General features: G+C 32.9%; 1 protein-coding gene across 2 annotated transcripts in view; it reads left to right on the top strand.

The window, feature by feature from the left end:
- The first annotated feature begins 753 nt into the window (after positions 1-753).
- Positions 754-23,734, top strand: part of LOC127716183 (deleted in malignant brain tumors 1 protein-like) — a 71,111-nt gene continuing 48,130 nt past the window's right edge. For both annotated transcript variants that reach the window (XM_052222309.1, XM_052222310.1), the window contains exons 1-10: positions 754-878; positions 2,843-2,954; positions 5,783-5,879; positions 8,237-8,349; positions 8,893-9,045; positions 9,629-9,740; positions 18,446-18,582; positions 19,781-19,936; positions 20,907-21,048; positions 23,074-23,174. In XM_052222309.1, the coding sequence (XP_052078269.1) occupies positions 2,882-2,954; positions 5,783-5,879; positions 8,237-8,349; positions 8,893-9,045; positions 9,629-9,740; positions 18,446-18,582; positions 19,781-19,936; positions 20,907-21,048; positions 23,074-23,174 (1,084 nt within the window). In that variant the 5' untranslated portion in view covers positions 754-878; positions 2,843-2,881. The remainder of the gene's footprint in view (positions 879-2,842; positions 2,955-5,782; positions 5,880-8,236; positions 8,350-8,892; positions 9,046-9,628; positions 9,741-18,445; positions 18,583-19,780; positions 19,937-20,906; positions 21,049-23,073; positions 23,175-23,734) is intronic.

Raw genomic sequence — 23,734 nt, 5'->3', positions numbered from 1 at the left:
GAGGGGTCCGGGGGTTAGACCCCCTTTTTGTTTGACATTTAATGCTTTTGTATGAAGACATATGGTTGGAACCTCCCCCCTTTATATGACTTGCATGTGTTGAAACACCACTTTTAAAAATTGCAAGTTGTAAGACGTAGGATGTCGTCATTTCGACATATATTATAAGTTACTGTTATTACGACATAGAATGTTGTAATTTCGAAATGCGATGTCAGCGAAAAGCAATTAAAAGACAAACAACAGCGCTAGCGTATAAAATAAAACATACAAAACTAAAGGCTGTGTCATACAAAATCTACCAAAAAACCGTGGGTGATTTCATGTGCTTTCTGCTTGTACATGTATGTCAAATTTACGACATTTTTTTCATTTTGGCACTGATTACCAACTTCCGTTTTTATGTCAATTCCGAGTTTTTAAAAAAAATCTCATTTTTGTTTACATTCCGTAATGATCAGTTTACTTAATGACAAAAAATTCTGAACTGTTGAGTAAATTACTTATAACATGATTTTTGTCATTAAAAATACGCTTAATTTAAACTCTTAAAATACGTAATGCACACGCTTACGTCACTTTGTCTAATTTAAAAGCAATTGTATTTGTAAATACTATTTATAATATCTTTACAAAGGGAATCCTTTGTACCTTTAAATATTGGATTCTATAGGCGTTTATTCATTTATTGATCTAGATTTTAACTTAATTGTTAATTATTCTTCACAGACGACCTATTTATTGTAAAAAGATACCGTCGCGATGCAAACATTGATTTCCACACTTAAAAAAAACATTGCAATGATATCGCAATAAACGAATTTCATTTTGAATGGACTTTGCAAGGCAAATATAGATAATACACAACAATTAATAAAGTGAGTATCCTTTTTTACTTTGAATATCATTTTCGTTAATTAAAACTGGCTTTTGTGTACGTGTGTGTGTGTGTGCATGTGTATTATTTGCATAAGAGTAAATTTTGTTTGATGCTTAACAGAGGAGATAATGACGTGGCTTACGTACAGAATGTTATTTTTTCCGTCAAACTGTGACATATTGGGAAAAGATGCATTTTCGACTCATTTTAATCATTAGCTTGAAAACGAGTGCATTGACTTTAATTTTTATTAAATGGCATTTGGCTAAATTATGTATGAAGACTTTTTTTCTTCTTTTTTTTGTTTGTCTGTTTGTTTTTTTTCTTTTTTTTGCCATTGCGTTGTCAATTTATGTTCAACTTATGAGTTTGAATGTCCCTTTGGTATCGTTCGCCTCTCTTATTTTCTACCCCAGGAATAGATTATCTAACCTGTATTTGACAAAACCTTTCGAAATTTTTGGGCAATCTTCAAATTCGTACTTTTTTAGCCTCTTAGTTATATATATAGCACGCCTTTTACGAATTGGCGGATTTAATTCACGAAAAGCGCAGCTTTGAGTGGATTAAATATGTTAATGAGTAAGGCGTGGCTATATATAATTTGTAACATTAATGGGCTATGACACATGCCAAAGGTTAAATGCTGACCAATAAAACTTAACTGTACTTTTCAATACGTCAATCAAATAGTGGCGTGGTACTATATTTGTTTGATGTTCAGAAAATGAACACAAGCAGCAGATGACAATTGGATTTGTATTTCAGATACAGGTACATTTAAATGGATTCAGCCATTTATGTGTTATTGAATAGTTTTTTTTTCATCCCCGAAAATACTTGAAAGGGGGTGGGGTGGGGAAGATGCAATTCTTTTTTTTTTCGATGTTTATCTGCCTTCAAACCTGAAAAGGACTTGTAGTTTTAAAGGGTTTTACTCTTGTGATAAGAAGGAAATATTTTCTAATAACAATATATGAAAGTCATTAATACTATTTTTCCATTCCCAACAACTGTAAACAGATCGATTAATTGAATGGTTGTTGATTGCGAGTAAGGTCTAGGAACAAATATTTGAATCATGATCAATTCACGGAGATAGACCTTTATAAAATGGAGAAAATTACTAAACATCCAGTGACATATATTTTTTCAAGAATATTATTAATTTCGACATGATAAAAAAGGAATCCAACCAAAATAACTGTAGGAAAATGTATAGTCACTTCTATTACATTTTGTTTCATTTTTTTCATTATTTACTTCTCGAAGGAGGCGGAGCCAGACTATGCGTTAACAACTTCTGTGATGGAAGTTAGAGCACTTGATTAAGCTCCTCCCATTCTTTGCTATTCCAACGAGATGCGGTCAACGGCGGGATTGCTGAGTGCAATAACTAAAAAATCATTCAGTTAACGCACTCCTCTAAAAATAACCGTATTTAACTCACTTGAAGATCAAAGGAAAAATTACCATTCATGTTACAAAAAGTTTTAGATTCGCACGTCACTGATGAGTCTTGTAAAGACGAAACACGCGTCTAGTGTACAACAATTAATCATTCAATTTGGATCTTATTCTATGATGAGTTTATTGCATCAGTCTGATGAATTTTTATTTTGTTGCGAAATACATACATGTTAGTCTTTTTTTTTTTAATTTTAGTTCATTTACATGTTTTGGAGTTTAGTATGACGTCCATTATCACTGAACTAGTACACATTTTTGTTTAGAGGCCAGCTGAAGCACGCCTCCGGGTGCGGGCTTTTCTCGATGTGTTGAAGACCTTTTGATGGGCTTCGGCTGTTTTCTTCTCTTTGGTCGGGTTGTTGTCTCTTTGACACATTCCCCATTTTCATTCTCAATTTTATTTACAGTTAAAATCCTTCAAGTTGTAAATAATGTTGACTAGTTGTTCAACGTTCCTTTTTCCTTTTTTTTATTTCACTCTTTTCTTTTCAGTCTTGGTGTTGAAAACTGTGACCTCTAGATCGTAGACTTATGGAAGTAACATATGGAAAACAACGCTTTCTTGAAATACTAATTGTACTTTTGAGTACCTGTCTCGTACATGGTAATGTATACTTTTTATGATAGATAAGCTCGACTGGAAAGCATATTTCTTGAAAAAAAAATAAGCTTACCTGTGAACGATACAAAGCGTGTTTCAAAATTAATAGGTTAAACGGACAGTTTAAACTTGATGAAAATGAATTGGAATCATCATAATTGGGATGACCATTTTACTTTCGGGGGGGAGGGGGAACAGAGATTTTGAATATGATTAACCTGGCCTGATAACTTAAAATAGATAAATTTACACTAGCAGGATGTAAATGAATATTCTGCAACACAAAATGCAGAAAACAAATGTGTAAAAAAGTGAGAGAGAAAAAAATCAGCATGCGTACGACGCAATGAAAATAAATGAGCAATCGGGAAAAAATCCTCCCGTCCATCCCCCACCCCCAGAATACCAAATGGTCGTCCTAAAAATGTTGGCGGAATTTACATTTGATAATCGTAAGAAGATTACTTTTGCTCAAGTTTATATTGTTTTATTATTATAATATGATATTGGAACAATATAAACTGTCCAAAAACTCCACGACCACCTCGACGTTACATCTTGATATATAAATAAGGAGAAATAATATAAAAAAAATATTGATTTGTAGCCTATAAGCAGATATATATTGTACGTAATTAACCAGCAATTTTCTAAAATCAAAGTTTTAAACCAAACAAAATGATATATTCACCTTAATTTTGTTGAGGATATTTACTAGTCTCGTTACACTAGAGTTATCGTTCTTACTGCGAACCATATGGTTTATGGAGCGCCTGGATATCGTGACTAGATATTTAATAGGATTAAAAATCATCAAATGAAATATTTTATCTACCACAATATAATTGTCATTCTTTTAAATACCAGTGATTGGATGCTTATGATGGAAAACCAGTAATCTCAAACAATTTTTAAATTTTGTTTGCGTGTGTTATAGAAAAGGGTTAGACAATTCAGGGGCAGGGGGCATTTCTTGAAAGCGAAACCCGCTAGCAAAAAAAGGGTGACAACATCATGATTAAATAAAAATAAAACTCACAGACAAAAAAAAAACAAAAAAAAAAAACAAAAATCATGGAAAGCTGTCGATTGGGCAGCATGAACCACATTTAACAAGAACTCAGGTGCACCATTAGGAAAAACGAGAACTCAGGTGTATAATTAAGATAAACGAGAACTCATGACCAGGTGCACCATTCGGTTAAACGAGAACTCAGGTGCACCATTAGAATAAACGAGAACTCAGGTGCATCATTAGGATAAACCAGAACTCAGGTGCACCATTAGGATTAGCGAGAACTCATGTGCATTATTAGGATAAACGAGAACTCATGTGCATCACTGATGATGATCATTAGGATAAACCAGAACTTCGGTGCATCATTAGGATAAACCAGAACTCAGGTGCATCATTAGGATAAACCAGAACTCATGTGTATTATAAGGATAAACCAGAACTCAGGTGCACCATTAGGATAAACGAGAACTCATGTGCATTATAAGGATAACCCAGAACTCATGTGGATCATAAGGATAAACGAGAACTCATGATCAGGTGCACCATTAGGATTAGCGAGAACTCAGATGCACCATTAGGATCAACCAGAACTAAGGTGCATCATTAGGATAAACGAGATCTCATGTGCACCATTAGGATAAACCAGAACTCAGGTGCACCATTAGGATAAACGAGAACTCATGTGCACCATTAGGATAAACGAGAACTCAGGTGCATCATTAGGATAAACCAGAACTCAGGTGCATCATTAGGATAAACCAGAACTCAGGTGCATTATAAGGATAACCCCGAACTCCAGTGCATCTTTGGATAACCCAGAACTCCGGTGCATCATTAGGATAAACCAGAACTCAGGTGCATCATTAGGATAAACGAGAACTCAGGTGCATTATAAGGATAACCCAGAACTCCGGTGCATCATTAGGATAACCCAGAACTCCGGTGCATCATTAGGATAAACCAGAACTCCGGTGCATCATTAGGATAAACCAGAACTCCGGTGCATCATTAGGATAAACCAGAACTCAGGTGCATCATTAGGATAACCCAGAACTCCGGTGCATCATTAGGATAACCCAGAACTCCGGTGCATCATTAGGATAAACCAGAACTCATGTGCATCATTAGGATAAAGCAGAACTCAGGTGCATTATAAGGATAACCCAGAACTCAGGTGCATTACAAGGATAACCCAGAACTCCGGTGTGACATTCGAGTAAACGAAAACGCAGATGCACAATTATGATAAGCAGTGCCTGCTCCAGTAGTGGCAACAATTTTATTTTCTCATTTTAACTTAAAATCAGGTGAAAATCTCCTTCAGTGATGCCATAAAAGATGAAAATTGGATGCAATTGGGATTGTAAACACGCATTGCAAAAAATTCAGATAAAGTGCAATTATGAAGATTTTTGGATTGTAATAACTATACTCTACTTTTGACCAATAAACTTTTAACAAACATATTGTGACTAAAATAACACTGTTGAAATACCAAAGGATGTTTAGTTTTATCTCTGTGCCATATCAGCTATTTAAATTTTAAGCTTTTAATTGATTATGAATAAAAAAAAAATAATAAGGCATTTGAAAAAAAAATTACTGAAATTTTGCATCGCTACACTAACTGGTGATTGTGCATTTGCAGTATTACCTCTTACTTTAACTTTTACAAAATCGACACTACTGACGGTTATCCGTCAAGTTATGCAAAGTTAGGTGTGTTTTTTTTAATTATGTCTCTTTATAATCTTGATTTTTAAGATTTGATTTATATAACGGTCATTGAATGATAAGAATTTAATTTTTGCAGTTGCTGGAGATTGTGCAGGTTTAGTGTCGACTCTTATTGCGGATTTTAACAGTTATAAGACCGTCACTACTGACGATTATCCATCGCCTTATGCAAAGTAAGTTCTACCATAAAATAAATCTTGGCCAGTTACCACCTGTTTTGATTGATATCACCACACGAGTTCCCACAACATACTTGTATAAAAGAACCCTTAATTACAAAAGAAATTCTACAAGTGAGGAATGTCGAATCGTTAAATGTCAGAGTTGGTACTAATATTTTCAAGAAAATTGTATTATATTGACCTTATTTTCTGCCAACCTTTTTGATCTTTTTAATGAGAATTATGATTTTAGTTTCAAAAATTAACGTGAAGAGGTTAATTCTCCCCAGATGTCAAAGGTCATTGCAAATTGACAAAATAAAATTGAGAATGGAAACGGGGAATGTGTCAAAGAGACAACCCAACCAAAGGGCAAAAACAGCCCAAGGCCACAATAGGTCTTCAGCATATCGAGAAAAGCCCGCACCCGGATGCGGGCTTCAGCTATCCCCCTTTAACAATTATGTGTACTAGTTCAGCGAAAATGGACGTCATACTAAACTCCAAAACATAAATGAACAAAAATTTTAAAAAAATATACAAGACTAACAAAGGCCAGAGGCTCCTTTCTGGGGACAGGCGCAAAAAAGCGGCGGGGTTAAACATGTTTTGTGAGATCTCAACCCTCCCCCTATACATCTAGCCAATGCAGATTAAGCAAACACACAGCAATACGCACAGTAAAACGCAGTTTAAAAGAAGTCCGAGTCCGATGTCAGAATAGGTAACAGAAAAAAACTAAGTAAAATGGCAATGATAAATATATTAACAAAGGACTACTAGCAGTTACTGACATGCCAGCTCCAGACCTCAATTAAAATGATTGAAAGATTATGTCTTCATCATATGAAAATCAAGGACTATCTCCCCGTTAGGAGTTTATTATCATACCATCATAACATACATGTATACGAGAACATTAACCCGTATCATGCAAAACAACTGGTTTTATTAAAAATGTGTTTATTTCGGATGCAAATACCCTATGAGTGAATACATATTAATTCCAAAAAATGCCATCTTTAATGACCTGACAACAGTATCGTAACTATATCCCCCCTGAATAAGTTTGTTGAAAGGTTAGGTTAGCTTTTGAGGTGAATGACGACATGTTTGTACTTTTTATAAACTATTACCATAAAATATTTGATGTGAAATACCCGAACGTATAAGATGTCTGCATGTTGATTTATATTTACGAATTATGTCCATGTACCGATGATAACATTTATAAAAAGTTTTGATAAGTTTATGATATCGAAAACCCTGGTGTAATAATTTTCCAGTAATACAGAGATCTTTTCTAATACAGAGAAAATCGTTTTAAAAATCCAACATTTTTGACAAATATTAATGAATAGCAGCACAACCTCTTACCACGTGCACACAATGTCATAGTTTTGCGAGTGTTCACCACGTTGAAGAGACCTGCATTATTATCATATTTTCAGGAGTAGAGATCAATAATAACGTCTTTCGTCAAATGTGTGAATATGGTTTTGTGTCATGAATGACTACAATAGTTATCAAAGGTACCAGGATTATAATTTCATACGCCAGACGCGCGTTTCGTCTACATAAGACTCATCAGTGACGCTCAGATCAAAATAGTTATAACATATCTCTCTTTTTCATAATAATGTGAGTCAATTTTTTAAATTGAATTTAGCACGTGTAGGGCAAAGGTTCAAAACTGAAACGTTCCATATGCAAGATAACATTTAAGAAAAAATTGAGATGAATCGCGTTTTCATGAAGTGAGTCGTCTGAATAAAGGCTTCTCTATACGGCAGTTCCGGAATACGGTAGTTCGTTGAACCTGAAATGTGACTTCCATCAACACGTGACCAAAATGTAGGCATCGTCACTTCCAACACATGTTGAGCGAACGGGTGAAAAAAGTTTGATCTTAATTACACTGAACACAATATTTGCCATTAAAATCTGATAATTTTGTCACCCTCCCTTCAGACATGCGGGAATTAATATAACGTACTTACGGAACATAAGTTATTTCTAGACTACCCTACAGAATGACGATTCTGAAAGTGCTTGCAACTTTAATAGAGCAGAGATAGAGGCGAACCTTCTATCTGGTAAATGACGTCACAGAAGCGTGCGAACTTGACGATCTTTTCCGGTCAAATACATGATTCGAGAAATAGCCTATTTACCTTGTGTAAGCCTATCGCCTAATCCATTCGGGAGCACCCCGAATTGACACTAACGGGTGTTCTGATGTGCCTGTGTTGCTATGATGTTGTCTGTATTTTTTCGTCCTGCATTTCCTATTCAAACTACATTACATGTATTAAAAAAATTGTTTTAAATTTCAGTCTTTTATACCACTGCAAATCTTTTTATTTCAGTTCTCTCACGTGTGAATGGAAAATCGACTCGGATTCAGCAGCGGACAAAGTTGCAATAACTTACCTCGCCTTTAATTTAGAAACAAACTTTGATAAATTGAAAATCTATGATGGTATGTTATATGTCTTCTTGTTCACCTGGTTTCAAGATATCAATGAAAACTAGTATTTGACTAAATTGAATGACATCTAGTTACATATATAGCCCATAAAAGAACTATGGAAACGTACTAATTTTGTGACACTCTAAATATAAGGCTCCACGCAATGCAGTAAATATAAAATTGTTTGAATTGACTTTTAATGACCTTTTATATAATGTAGGAACCTGTATGTATTTCCATTAGAAGGGGCGATGTGAAAAACATGATAATACATAGAATATATTCCTCAGAGTTATAATAATTATTTAAGAGTTATTCTTTAAATTCAATTGAAGATGAAATTCATTTTCTGAGCATTCGAACAACAACGACAAGTTATGTTAAATTTTACTTTACAAACATGTAATTATTTCAAAAATCTTAAAGACAAAAAACAGTTTATTTCAAAAAAGCTTGATTGCGTGAATATTGAAGATTATTTGTAACCATTTAATTTATATGTACTATAGCCTTTATGGGCCGCTATGTTTGGTTTAATAAAGAACATTTTAGGTGATAGTGCGTCGTCAAGATTGAGTTATATAGATACCGGAAGTCTCGATGATAGATTTTACATATCGAGTGGACGATACCTATTTTTGAGGTTTACGACCGATTCTTCTGTCAAGTGGTCTGGATTTAAAATACAGTATATCACCATTTTAGGTAAGAAAATGTGTGGTTATTTCTTTCCGACTTTTTTTTTTAGAATATTCGAATTTTTTTTATTGGCTGCCATTTTAGCTTGATTCGAACTTCCATTCTTTGTCATCTTTATAACACCTATACAAAAAAAAAGATTAAACTATAATGCAATTAAATTAAATTCAGTCGAATAGACAGCCAATTAAAACATTTTATTCATTTCTACGTTCAAGTTGGTCTTAAAGCAATACCAGTCCTGATTAATGATCCATGTTTTAATGACGTCATATAGTTTGTTCATTCACTGCATGAGGGTCTGGACAGGAGGTCCTTCATTTCTGTAGTTTTTAGATTTTTCGTTCATTATTTTTTACCTTTAAAAATAATGGCGATTCTGTAATTACTTGATAACTATTTTCTGGACATTGTTCTTTTCTGTAATCAGTATATGTTTACCCAATTCTTGCAGAGTTTCTTTATACTTTAGCACCCCATTATTTTCTATTCTTTATTTCTTTTGCCCAGTATTTTCTATTCTGTAAACCCCATCAACACCCTCCTTTATTTGTTTATGTAACTAAAGTATGTTATTTTTCTTTTTCAGGCAGCATGATAAAACCTAACTGCGTTGATACCATAACCTTGGACGAATCTTCTGCAAACATTGAAAGACAATATGCATTACATACCTTCAGTTCGCCTTTCACAAGTTCATTGTAAGTGTTTACTTTCATTGTTAACTTTGTTTGCGCGTTCGTTTGATGTGTTTGCACTTTGGATTTTACCGCTTGATAAGGAACTTTCCTTTTTGAATTTTCCTTGGAGTCAGCATTTTTGTTATTGCACTTTTGTTTGATTTTTTTTAAAATTATTTTAAGCTTTCATTTGTACATGTATTTACTTTATTTTTTATGTATGCTTGTATTTTCTTTTTTTTTCTTTTTGTTTTGTTTTTGTTAGTTGGTCAATTTTCGTGTGTGTGTGTTTTTTTTTCGGCTCCTTTTAAAAGGGCAGATTGGATGGTTTGCTTTTTCAATTTTCATTTGAATGAAATGAGCTGATATTTGAACTGTATATAACAGCGGTATATATAAGTCTTTGTTAAATAAAAGTTCAAAGTTGACGGTTTTATTTCAGTTATGTACTCCAAAAAGCAATTAAACATGTTAAAAGAAAGCTTGCAATAAATTATAAACAAATACTTTGCATTGGGTAAACAACTGTGATATATTAACCTTTTAGTTTCGTCATATTTATGATTTAATACATTCAGTGTAACTATACGAAATTTAAACAAGTGACCATCTCATTTTCATGACACGCGGAAGGATTTGAAAAAAAACATAGCTGAGAGAGTGATAGAGCAGATTGTTACCACGATAGAACATTGTGAACCTAGGCGAAACCAAGGTTTACAATGTTTTTTACAAGGGGTAATACTCTGCTCTATCACCCTCTCAGCTACATGTATGTGTTATTTACTTTATTATACTGAATGTTCTGACATTATCAGATTTGTACATAACATTTTTCATTTCAGATGTGTTGTCAGCCCTAGGGCTGATATAAACCGAGGGTTGATTATACATCTGATATGAAAAATTACATGTTATGATCTTTTTATCATATGCTTCAACAATGGAGGAAAATAACAGTTTAAATAAATTGATCCTTTTAAGTGGTTCGCAAGTAGAAGTTCAAAAAGTGAAATGTTTACGGACGTCGGACGCCAAATGTAATACATCCGACATCTTTCTATCTTACGCTTCAACAGAGGAAAAAAAACCAAATGTATAATATATATTATATTGACGATAAAAATAAATTTAACAAAACATAATGAACACTGTTTGGAAAAATCAACATTTGTAAAGTAACTTTCCAAGTTAGTCTATGCTGGAAACTATGAAAAATGCATTTATTATATCATTTGTCTTTTGCATTTTACATTATGTACCCTACTTTGTTTTGTTTTTCACTGAAAACCTACCATTGAGGTGTATTTTCCGGAATTTGCCGAGTAAGGCCGGAATGTCATGCGACAACGTTACGGAAAAGCATGTGACAATAGCCGGAAGTTATGATAATTATTTTCTTATCATAAACTTGTATAAAATATTACTTAATTTCTACAGTTCAATAATTCTTATATGATTTGCATATTAGGGAATACGTTAATATGATTGGTCGAGAGGGCTTTCGGTATTGGCTCTTGACGTTATTTATTTTTCGATAGACGACGTTGACCGAACTGAAAACCTACCATTGAGGTGTATTTTCCGGAATTTGCCGAGTAACGCTGGAATGTCATGCGACAACGTTACGGAAAAGCATGTGACAATAGCCGGAAGTTATGATAATTTTTATTATCATAAACTTGTATAAAATATTACTTAAATTTTAAATTCTACAGTTCAATAATTCTTATATGATTTGCATATTAGGGAATACGTTAATATGATTGGTCGAGAGGGCTTACGGTATTGGCTCTTGACGTTATTTATTTTTCGATAGACGACGTTGACCGAACTACTTTTTGTAACCAATGTAAACAAGATGGCGGCGACGTTAAAATATGTATTTTTTCTTCGCGTTCATCGTTTAATTTAATAATAAACACCAATATTCATTTGAATGAATATAAGATATTTTTGTAGTTAGTTTTTCATCAGATAGCAAATTTCATGGAGTGCATTTTTTTTTTTGCGTTAACTAAAAAATAAACTCATGCGCCAGGCCAATTCAATGACACACATATACAATTTTCGTGTGATAGAGGTTACGAGTGTGGAAATTAAATTTCTTATCTACAATTTTAAAGAATTATAAGGATTAAACGCCATTTTAAAGGAATTTATTGGTGTATAAACTGGAACAAGTCACTCACAAACATATCATAAAAGTCCATCGGACTTTTGTTTGTTTGTGAGTGACTTGGTCGAGTTTATACACCAATAAGTTCCTTTAAAAAGGCGTTTAATCCTATAATAACATTAAAAAATATCAAAAGGCTATGAAAGGATTACTATGTTTATTAACCAGATTCCTAAGAATTTCCTCGGCGGGCTGATAAACGAACCTTTATTGACTGCTTCCGGAATGTTATCACATGCCTTTCCGTTAATGTCCGTGACGTTTATCACATGCAACTTCGTGCATTACCGGAAATTTGTTTGTAAACATGGCAGACGACACGGCTGCGTTAGTCGAGTCTTTGAAAAACAACAACACAGTGCGGAAAAAAGCAAGTGATTTAAGACTTTTCACAAAATGGTTGAGGAGCAACAATGAATTAGATTAAACATGTTTGAAAGACATATCAAATTTTCAGTCCAACTCTAGACAGGATCCAGCCCCAACAACTTCAGGCATAAATGAGATGCCAGAAATTGTCAATGATAATTATAAGGGAAAAACTATGCACATGTTTTCGGGGGCAACCATCACAGGAAAGGTGACAATAATTTTTTTCAAACTAAGAACATGTCTGTATTTCTTCTGCTGAAGTATATGATCAAAAAATCATTACATGTCATTTATCATATCAGACCCTTTATCGACCCTCGTTCATGATATCAGCCCTCCAGCCTGCGGCTCTTGGGCTGATATCATGACCTAGGGCCGATAAAGGGTCTGATATGAAAAATGCCATGTAATAATCTATACATATCAGCCCGCTAAGCAACATTTCGGGAAATATGGAATTCTCTTAAATTTAAGGCTATGATCATACTGTAAATATTATAAGTTATTTACTCTAAGTATATGATAATACTATTTATTAAAGTTTATATTCAAATTATCACATATTTTGTACTGATATGTACGTTTTTGCATTGCCAATAATAGCCGGCAGTCAAGGTTGGTTATCAGCCCTCGGGGCTGATATCGATATCAGCCCTCGAAAACCCATATCGTGCCCCCGAGTTTGACTTCCGGTAACCTGTCAATCAAATACTATTTGTAAACAAGATAGCAACTGAAGCAGACGATGAGAGGTTTCTCACAGTATCGAATGATGATACCAGTAATTTCTTTGAAGAAATGAAAAATGATAACACAAAGAGAAAAACTAAAAGTGACGTAAAATTATTAACTGAATGGTTAAAGGAGAACAACGAATTACGGGCAGTAGAGGATATATCTGTACCTGAACTCAATCAGTACTTAGCCAGATTTTACTTGTCTGTCCGGTCTCGGAAAAATGAGGAGTATGAGCCGGACAGCCTGAAATCAATTCAGTCATCGATTAATAGGCACTTGATGGAAAAGAATGGAATAAATATTCTTAAAGATAAGGAATTTGACCACAGTAGAGAGGTGTTATCCGCGAAAAGAAAGCACTTGAAGTCACAGGGAATTGGAAACAAAAAGCTGAAAACAGATCCATTCTCATCCACTGAAATAGTTTGTTATTTGAACAGAATCTCCTAGGAACAGGTAGGTTTATGCAATATTATCCCGTGACTGTGCATGTACATAAAATGATAATGATATCAGCTTCAAAAATATATGTTTAAGTTTAAACCAGCTAAAAGATTATAAAGAAAAAAAAAATTGCAAAGTTTGTTAATAAGCCATGCCAGGCAACATCAACATAGTTTGTCATACATGTTTCAAGACAGTAAACTGGTATAATTTTTGAAAAATGTGCTGCAGTCTTCTATATAGTGTCATTATTGAATGTAAACAATTTCTAGTGTACCTTTTTAATTATCCTAATCTTAACTCCCAATTCTTACTTTTAGGCAACCCTGAGGCACTACTTAATACCATATGGTTAAACAATACTTTGCACTTTGGTATGAGGGGAAGGAAGGAGCATATTGACATGTTATTTGGAGACATAAAAATGATGACAACAGCGAGTGGTGAACAATGTTTGGAGTACAATGAAAGGCTGACCAAAACCAGGACAGGACACAGTGACAGCAGAGCATTTGCACCTAAAATGTTTGCAACACCAGGTAACTTTCTTTCAATTTATTAAATATTAATATAAAATTGACAGTAAATGATAAATACAGGAACCACCACACAAGTATGCCTACTCAATTCATTCATACATATATAACTTACATGTACTTTTAAAAAGAATACAAACAAGAAAAAAAAACACAAAATATCCCAGAATATCTAGCCACCCGCGTCAAAGAAAACAGAAACATGAACAAAATGAAAAGAATAAAAATATATCACTAAAGCTAATTCATCTTAAAATAAATTTTAAAAAATGTAAATATTGTTTTAATGTAATATGATATCAAGATACAAGTCCTTGATTTTTTTCTTTTTCTTATAATAGGTAATCAACGATGTCCAGTCAATGCTTTCAAACAATATATTCGACGCCGCACTGAAGATACTCTGACTCCAGACAGTCGCTTTTATCTAAGTATAAAACGGATAATACAACCTGATGCCAGTGAAAATGCTAAACAAACATGGTTTACCATGCAGCCATTGGGGAAAAAAAATCTAGGAGATTTAGCAAAAAAATGTCTATGAAAGGTGGTCTTACAGGAAGAAAAGTTAACCATAGTGCTCGCAAGACTAGTTTCCTCACTTCTTCACTCCAATGTTGAGGCTACTACAGTCATGCAGTTGACAGGCCATAAGAATGTTGCTTCAGTCAATGAGTATAGTTCAGCATCATTACAGCAACAGCAAACTATGTCTAATATTTTATCTGATATTGGTTCAGGAAGCCGAGGATTAATACCACAAGAACCAACACTAATTTTGAAGCCAAACCTGCAGATTTTCCTGAGGATGATATTTTGACAGTATTGAACTAAATGTAGTCTGCAAAACAATAGAAAATTTTGAATCTGCAGAAAAAAATGTAAAAATAACACATTTTCCATTCTTCCACAAGCTTCTATTGGAAATGTTACAATTAACATTTATAACTCTGAAAAATAAGATTATTGTTATATAATTGTTGAATTTTTCACATCACTTTATTTTTTCACTGTGATACAAATTTTGTTAATGCACTGTGATACATTTTTTTTTAAATTTTTTATTCAAATGTTATTTTTGTTGAAAATATTAAACATAATTTGATATATGCCTTCTTTTTCTCCGGCTTGAAAATATGTGATAAATAGATTATTACATGTCATTTTCCATATTGGCCCTTGTATCAGCCCTCGACCCACTTCAAGCCCTCTGGCTTGATATGGGAGTCTAGGGCTGATACCAGGGCCAATATGGAAAATGCCATGTTATAATCTATAAGTAATAAACTATGACGTGATGACGTCCATTCGTATTTGATAAAGCGCACAATTGACCAAACGTCTCCGTGAAGGATAATAGAGTGTCTCCATTGGATTAACCAATCAAATTTCATTTCAATATTATGTATACTAAATATTATTAACATTTTGAATCTGCAATTAAATTAAAATCCCCAAAGCACAAAATTTCAGCAGAAACTGTATACATAATGAGACGAAAGCAGTAACATTTCACGTTTAATTAATTATGCATCATATATTGGAAATTACCATTTACTGAAGATGTCGCTTTTAAAGTAGATATCTCGTTAAATACTTAACAAATTTCAATATATTTAATACTCAGTAAACATGTATATCAAACGGGATGTATAGAGACAACACACACGTTCATTTTTATCTATAAAGTAGTCACTCCTAACTATCCTACTATCTGTCGATACATTTATTTTTGGCATTGCACAAGTCATGTCTTCTTTGACTGTTCATGACGTTAAAATACTAAATCCCTTGGATGTGTTTTAGTTGATTTTAGTCTCTGATGCATGATTTTTTTTATTAATTGTTTTGGCTTTTAACTAGCTGTCAGTAACTGCGAGTACTCTCAAATCGTATTTTCTTGTTAATTTGACCTGTTGGTACTATTTGTAATGCTTTTTTGTTATTTAATGTTAACATGGATCTTGTCTATATGCCAGCTTTGATTATTTGGAATTACTACAAATTTTCACTTCTTCGTACTATGAACATCAAAACTATTTCATTTCTCCTTAAATACTGTTCTTGCACCTGCACAGGAAGTTTTATCTAGCACTAATTGTATAGTTTTATTGTTGATATTCACCCCATATGTACCAAGTGTTAGATTAGTTTTATTGATATAAAGAAATTTCTTGGTATTCCTAAACGGAAGATGTTTATACACACAGAAGAAGAAGGATACTTAACAACAAAATTATTTTCATTTACCTGTGTATAATATGACGCAGGTTTTTTCAAAAGCGATGATTTTCTAAAAATTGTTTAAAATTTCACAGTGGTATCATACTTTAACTTTGTTTAAACCTGTTTATTTACTTTTGACCTTAATTATTTATCCCTTATAATTTTTAGTAACTATGTATTTGCATTCAGGTATCACAGATCATATTTATATGTTCATTGTGTGTTAATTTGCGTTTTTTATAATTGAGTTAAGCCTTCCAATTGATATTTTATATTGTGTCTTTCTATGATGTGATGTTATACTATGATTTCAGAAAAGGGAGACCATTAAAACGTTTAATCCCGCTGCAAATGTTTGCACCTGTCCTAAGTCAGGAATCTTATGTACAGTAGTTGTCGTCTGTTTATGTAGTTTATACGTGTTTCTCGTTTCTCGTTTTTATATAGATTAGACCATTGGTTTTCCCGTTTGAATGGTTTTACACTAGTAATTTTTGGGACCCTTTATAACTTGCTGTTCGGTGTGAGCCAAGGCTCCGTGTTGAAGGCCGTACCTTGACCTATAATGGTTTACTTTTATAAATTGTTACTTGGATGGAGAGTTGTCTCATTGGCACTCATACCACGTCTTCCTATATCTATATTTAAACATAATGATTTGTTACAAAATTAAATATAACATGTAAAATGTAAAATAATTTTATTCATTTTTCAAATTAATAAAATTGTCCATTTTGTGAGCGTTTGCAGACTTTCAGGGACAATGAAATATTAGAAAAGATACATTTTTAAATTCTTTAATTTACTTTTAAATCTGAAATCCTCAACACCAAATTATATGGTTTACGGGGAACTAGGTCGCCATCCGGTCGACATAGATATAAAAGTTCGAGCCGTATTATTTTGGGAAAATTTGATATCCGGCAAACAAGCAAAGTTTTCCTTTATATTATATCAACTTTCTCGCCATATGAATGCTCATTATAACATGAAGACAAAATGGATTGTATTTGTCAAAAATATATTTCAAGATTGTGGTGTCTCATATATATGGGAAACACAAAATTTCATCAATAAAGATTGGTTAAAAACTGTTATAAAGCAACAACTGTTAGACCAGTTTCTTCAGAATTGGAATTCGCTAATCCAAAATTCGTCAAAAGGTATTTACTACAAAATGTTTAAGAAAACTGGATATTTGAGCAATATCTTAATATTTTGAACTTTAGAGATGCCATCGTTCTTTGTCGATTTAGAACGACTAATAACAAATTGCCGATTGAAACAGGAAGGTGGCAAAACGTATTGAGAGAAAACGGTGTTTGCCATCAATGTAATAATCGACAAATTGGAAACGAATAGTTATCAAAGGTACTAATTATAATTTAATACGCCAGACGCGCTTTCGTCTACATAAGACTTATCAGTGACGCTCAGATCAAAATAGTTATAAAGCCAAACAAGTACAAATTTGAAGAGCATTTGGGACCCAAAATTCCAAAAAAGTTGTGCCAAATACAGCTAAGGTAATCTATGCCAGGGATAAGAAAATCCTTAGTTTTTCGAAAAATTTAAAATTTTGTAAACAGGAATATCACTATATATTTGAATGTACTTTTTTCGATCAAAAACGTACAGAGTATTTATCCTCCTATTTTGTACAACGACATAATACAGTTAAATTCTCTGAACTTTTGTCGAGTACACGAAAACCAGTCCTGAAGAAGCATTGTTTATTTATAAAAAATATTAATACTTTTATTTGTCTTCCTGGCTAGTGACTTTTGTAACCTCTCTCCTTGTTTTGTATATATTGTAAATAGTTATTGTTGTTATCTCTGTACTGATGTCATACATTGGCTTTATGAGAATAAAGATATATATGACAATTTGAAATAAAGTGTTGGTTAATTAGGTGGGCGAAGCTTATAAAATTGATAATTTGGCTGTTTTCAGACGGCATAGGTTGTTTTCATACAGCATGGGTGCTTTCATACAAACCAAAAACATATGACAGTATCAAATGATTCATCTATCAGCTAATAAAAGAACAGCATGTGTATAAAAAAATACCCACTGTAAATAAATTTTAACATAAGGAGATGTAATGAGACTGCAAAAAAAACACAATAAAACCAAAACAGCTCTTGCTTGTAAAACATAATATATAAACAATTTAACAATTTTTTATAAAACAAGTTGTAATTCAATATTATGTTTCATTTTCTTAGTTATTCGACTTGTGAGTGGACAATAAATTCGACCGCAAATGCACAGTTCTCGATAAATATTGTATATACAGACTTTGACGATTTCTCAACGTATACGTGTGATCAGACAACGGGATACGGCTTGTCAATATGGGAAGGTATGTTTATGTATCAACAGTTTCTTTTTTCAATTTAGAAAATTCTGCCATCGACCCTACAATAAGAGATCAATGTGTTCAAGTTACTTCTCATATGAGGGACATAAAACATCGCTCGACCGTTTTTGACAACTACTTTCATGCATATGTTATAAGCTTCTTAAAATCACTGATTGATTAAACTATATATCTTTCTCATTACTGATTTAAGAAATCATTGATAAAACTGGTTATTACAAAGTATTACGATTAACTTTTTCAAAGAATCATGTTTTTCACTCGAAAAGATCGTCAACTTCGCACGCATTTATGACGTCACATAATTCAATGTACTAGACGCGCCTCTATACGTGCTCTGTTAAAGTTTCAAGCACTTTTTAGAATCGTAATTCGTTAGTCTAGATATAATTTATGTCCCGTAAATACGTAATCTTTATTCCCGTACGAATGAAGGGAGGGTGACCAACTTTTAGATTTTAGTTTTTCAAGCCTCGCTCACATGTGTTGGAAGTGACGATGTCTACATTTTGGTCACGTGGTGATGGAAGTCACATGAACTGACTCCGGTCTCACCCCTTCGATAAAATTTGATTGCGTGAATTTTTGAAGTATTAATTAACTTTACATCCTGTAACACAGTTCTCGTGTGTGTGGTTTGCGTTGTTTAGTTTTTAGTTTTCTATGTTGTGTTTTGTAAAATGTTGTTTGTCAATTGATCGTTTTTCGTTTTTTGCCATGGCAACAATAACAACAATTCTTTATTTTTGTTATTGTTGCCATGGCATTGTCAGTTCGTTTTCGATTTATGAATTTCAATATCCCTTTGGAATAAGTTGCACCTGTTCTCTATAGTACACTATTTTTTTTATAAAACTGATAAGTGATTCCCAATCTAAAAATAGATTATTTAACTGTTAGGATTGAAAGATACTCTACAATTTTCCCTGTTATTGCTGGATCTCTTAAAATAAGTGTTTATAGATTTTGTAAACAGAAGACAATGCAAAAAGATACCTAAAACTAAATCTGAAGCGATTTTTGTTCTTCCTTATATCTGTTATTTTGTTGGTAAAAACAAGGAACGGCATCAAGGAAACCAGCTTTTCAAGGACACCAGCTTTTCAAGGAAGTATTAGGCATTACAATGTTCTGATTTGAAGTCAATTTTTAATACAATTTCTGGTTTTTTTTTTTCCAGATTCGGTAATAAAATACCAGCTTTGTGACTTTTTACCAGATTCACTTGTTTCCATGTACGCATCTGGGGGACATACAAATACAGTGAAATTCAGGACCCCAATAATCAATGGTGTTGACAGAGGATTCATAATCACTTTAAAATATATTGGAACAAGTAGGCTATTATTACATTTATTATGTTTATATTAACCTTTTATATATAATATTATATATTCTAACCTTCAACAACTTTTCAGACATATGATTTCACGGCGTTTAATAAAGGCAACAGTAGTATACCGGTAAATCGATTGAGAGAAAACAAATCCGGGTTACAAACTAAAACTGATGGTAAACACATCAACTATAAGAGGAAAAGGTGTGAATTTTATGACTTGGTGTTATACGATGAAGTTATAGCGTCTAGACGCCTACAATCAGATTTCATGATGTTGAATTCGATACTCTTTTTGTTTATGAATATCAAAACTTAAAATTATGTGCATTCAAAGACTTTTTCTTGATTTACAACCATCAGGAACGGTCAAACGTAAATATTTTAAAGCCAGGTATACGTCATAATGTGAAAACGATAGGAGCTATTTGACCAAACGGAACCTACAAGTATATCTTAATTCTTCACCGAGGGAGTTGAAACCTCAGTTTTCTTTTATTTTTTTATCATTTATGAATGCAGAATTTTAGACAATTATGAACCAAAGCATTGTATAACCCGTTGGTGAAACCCTTGGGAACAAACAGTCTACTAGCAGTGTTTTTTTTGTGCTAGTAAATGATGATAACAATTTACGCATGTCGTGTTACCGAAACTCTTTTCTGTATTTTACTTTATCGACCAAGTGCGGTAAATGACAGATTTCGTGCTTTGTGAGCACTTTTTATATTAACTTTTACAAATTTCGTGTTTTCGAACTGGTATTGGATTTACCTGTACAGAAACTGAATCCTAACTATTTGAAAGCCCAGGATATTAATAACACGTAAAAACTAGAGAAGCTTTATGACCAAAAAGGACTAAAATAATTGTTCCAATAATAATTCATTTAAAGTCAACTATGCCTGAGGGAGTTGAAACCTTAGTCATTTTTTCCTTATTAATGTATGAATACTTTTTCGATATGTAGTTGCTGTTCCGAGTAGCGCTATTCCTACTGTGGCTAGCTTGTTTAGTGCATGTGGTTCCCAGTCTAACCCAACACGTCTTACAGTTGATAATGTAACAGAACAGTTTGTCATTTCACCGGGTTATCCAGGTCAATACGCCAAGTATGTATAAATAAAGGCAACAGTAGTAAACTGTTGTGTTATAGTCATAAATCGATTAAGCGAAAACAAATCTGGGTTACAGACTAAAACCGAGGGAAGCATATCAACTATATCTATTGTTAAAAAGATAAATATCACTACAACGGTTTTTTTACTGATAAAGCTGTAAGAAAACAAACTCCTCGTCGATACCATTATTAGAAACTGTTTCAAAATAAAAAGATTTTCAGTAGCATTTTTGTCATCCGTTTCGGAGTAATGTCAATAACTCTGTTTCTTATTTGCACATGATCGGATTAGATAACATTAACAAATGTTAATGAGCTGATAAAATTAAAAGAAAAAACTAAAAAGAAAGCCAAACTCGGACATGGAACCAAAGCTTTGCGTAAGGAAGATACATTCGTTAATTTTAAATGACTTCTAAAGTTTATAACAGCACATTTGAATAGGACAATATCCGTATTGTAATGGCAGTACTAAAGTGCTGGTTCTGGGCTGGTGATACTATTAAGGACAAACCGTCCAATCGCTGAGATATTGACAAAGTGGTAGAATTGACATACACGGTATCAATTTTATTGCCCCAGATGCGCATTTTGACAATCAATAACCCTTTAGTGATGATTGAGTCCGAAATGTTTAAAGGTACGAAATATAAAACAAACATTAAACATATATTTATAGAAACAAATAAAGGCAACAGTAGTATACCGCTGTTCGAAACTCATAAATCGATAGAGATAAAAACAAATCCGGGTTACAAACTAAAACTGAGGGAAACGCATCAAATATAAGAGGAGAACAACGACACAACAAAAACACAACATTAAAATGTAACACACACAAAAAACGAACTATAATATAACAATGTCCATTTTCCTGACTTGGTACAGGACATTTTAAGAAACAAATGGTGGGTTGAACCTGGTTTTGTAGCATGCCAAACCTCCCGCTTTTATGGCAACGTCAAACACAACACCAAAACGACAACATCACATGACAGGACCACAATACAAATAAATGGGAGAACATATAGGACAAAGAAACACATGAATAATAGATAACAAAAGGTACTATGCTTAAAATTCAATACGCGAGACGTGCGTCTCGTCCACACAAGACCAACCAGTGACGCTCAGATGAAAAAAGTTTGAAAGCCAAAACAAGTACAAAGCTGAAGAGCACCGAGGACCAAAACTTCCAAAAAGTTGCGGCTAACACGGCCAGGGTTTTCTGCCTGGGACAAGAACATCCTTATTATTTAGAAAATAATTTATAATTTTGCAAACAGTAAATTTTATAAAATGACTATATAATAGATATACATGATAAAACCGAAGTGGGGACTAACTACAGAATAAAACGGATACCTTACTTAAAACAACTTAATCCAACACATTAAAATACACAGCCGAGTTGGCCAAAGCCTCAACGCACAAATAACGTCACATTTGAAATTCTAAAAAAGACACACAAAGTGACGTCACATTTGAATTTGTAAAAATATTTCCCAAAAATAAGATAGGATTAGGATTGATTCAAGATTAGATTTGTAATACTGACATTACATTTATTAATAACAATGAAAATTACAATACTTATTAATATCAAATTGTGGTAGTAATTAGATAATTAATTGTATTATCTAGCTATGTCGGTGTTTCTTCTGAATCAAACTGTAAATCAAATACATCGTATAAATTTTGTTGAACCAAACTAAAATATGATATGTTTATAATCTCGATATGTTTATAACCTCGATATTTACCTGAATAAAATTAAGAATGGAATAGAACCCATTGATTCAGAAAATTCAAAGAATGAACAACGACGTTCGCAAATGAACATTAATCTCGTCTAAGACTAACTACATTTCGTCAATGGCATACCGAGTAAAGCAATTTAGCTTGACAAAAGTAATTTTCAGCTAAAACATTCGTTATTATCTTTTCTTTTCTTTTTGATTCATTTAGTATTCGATAAAATTAGAAATAACTGTAAAAAATTGATATCCATTTTCAGCAATCTTGACTGTTGGTGGATTCTATCATCTTCTACTGGAATACGAATACGTCCATACCATATATTCATCGAAGCTGCTGATATTATAACAATATATGACGGTAATAAACACGTATATCAAATTAAGGATGTTCGCTCTTCTTGTTTTTGAATTTTTGTCAGATAATCGGAAACCTCTGGATTTATCCATGTAGTGTTTGTTTGCCCGCTCACCCCTACTATTCTTTTCATAATTTAATAACATATTGTTTAAAAAGCCATTTTTTAAAATCTTATATAATCCTTGTTTTTTTTCATAGTTTTAGAAAGAAAAACGGCGCCAATGTAAAATGTCTGAAATATCTAGAGAAAAAATGTCCCGCCAAGTTTTCATTGGCAATTATATTAAAAAGGTTGTTAGTTTTTAAATAGAAAAGTAAACATCCTTAAGAAGGTATGTCCATGTCATGTGAAGTAAAGGGAATGTTTTTTTGTTTTGTTTATTATTTTCTTGATTAGTCTCTTTTAAAGGAATTTACAAGATTTGAACATTGGTTAACTAGTGTCGCCTTAATTTAGCACCCTTCTATTTTCTTTATTATTTGACATTTCAATCATTCCTCATTTCTTTTTTTGGCTTATTCTCGATTCTGAAACCCCACTCATCCTCAGATGTGATCGT

Source organism: Mytilus californianus, unplaced genomic scaffold (assembly GCF_021869535.1).
Source record: "Mytilus californianus isolate M0D057914Y unplaced genomic scaffold, xbMytCali1.0.p SCAF_9, whole genome shotgun sequence".
Taxonomy (NCBI): Eukaryota; Metazoa; Mollusca; class Bivalvia; order Mytilida; family Mytilidae; genus Mytilus; species Mytilus californianus.
This window is presented reverse-complemented; position numbering and strand designations above follow the sequence as displayed.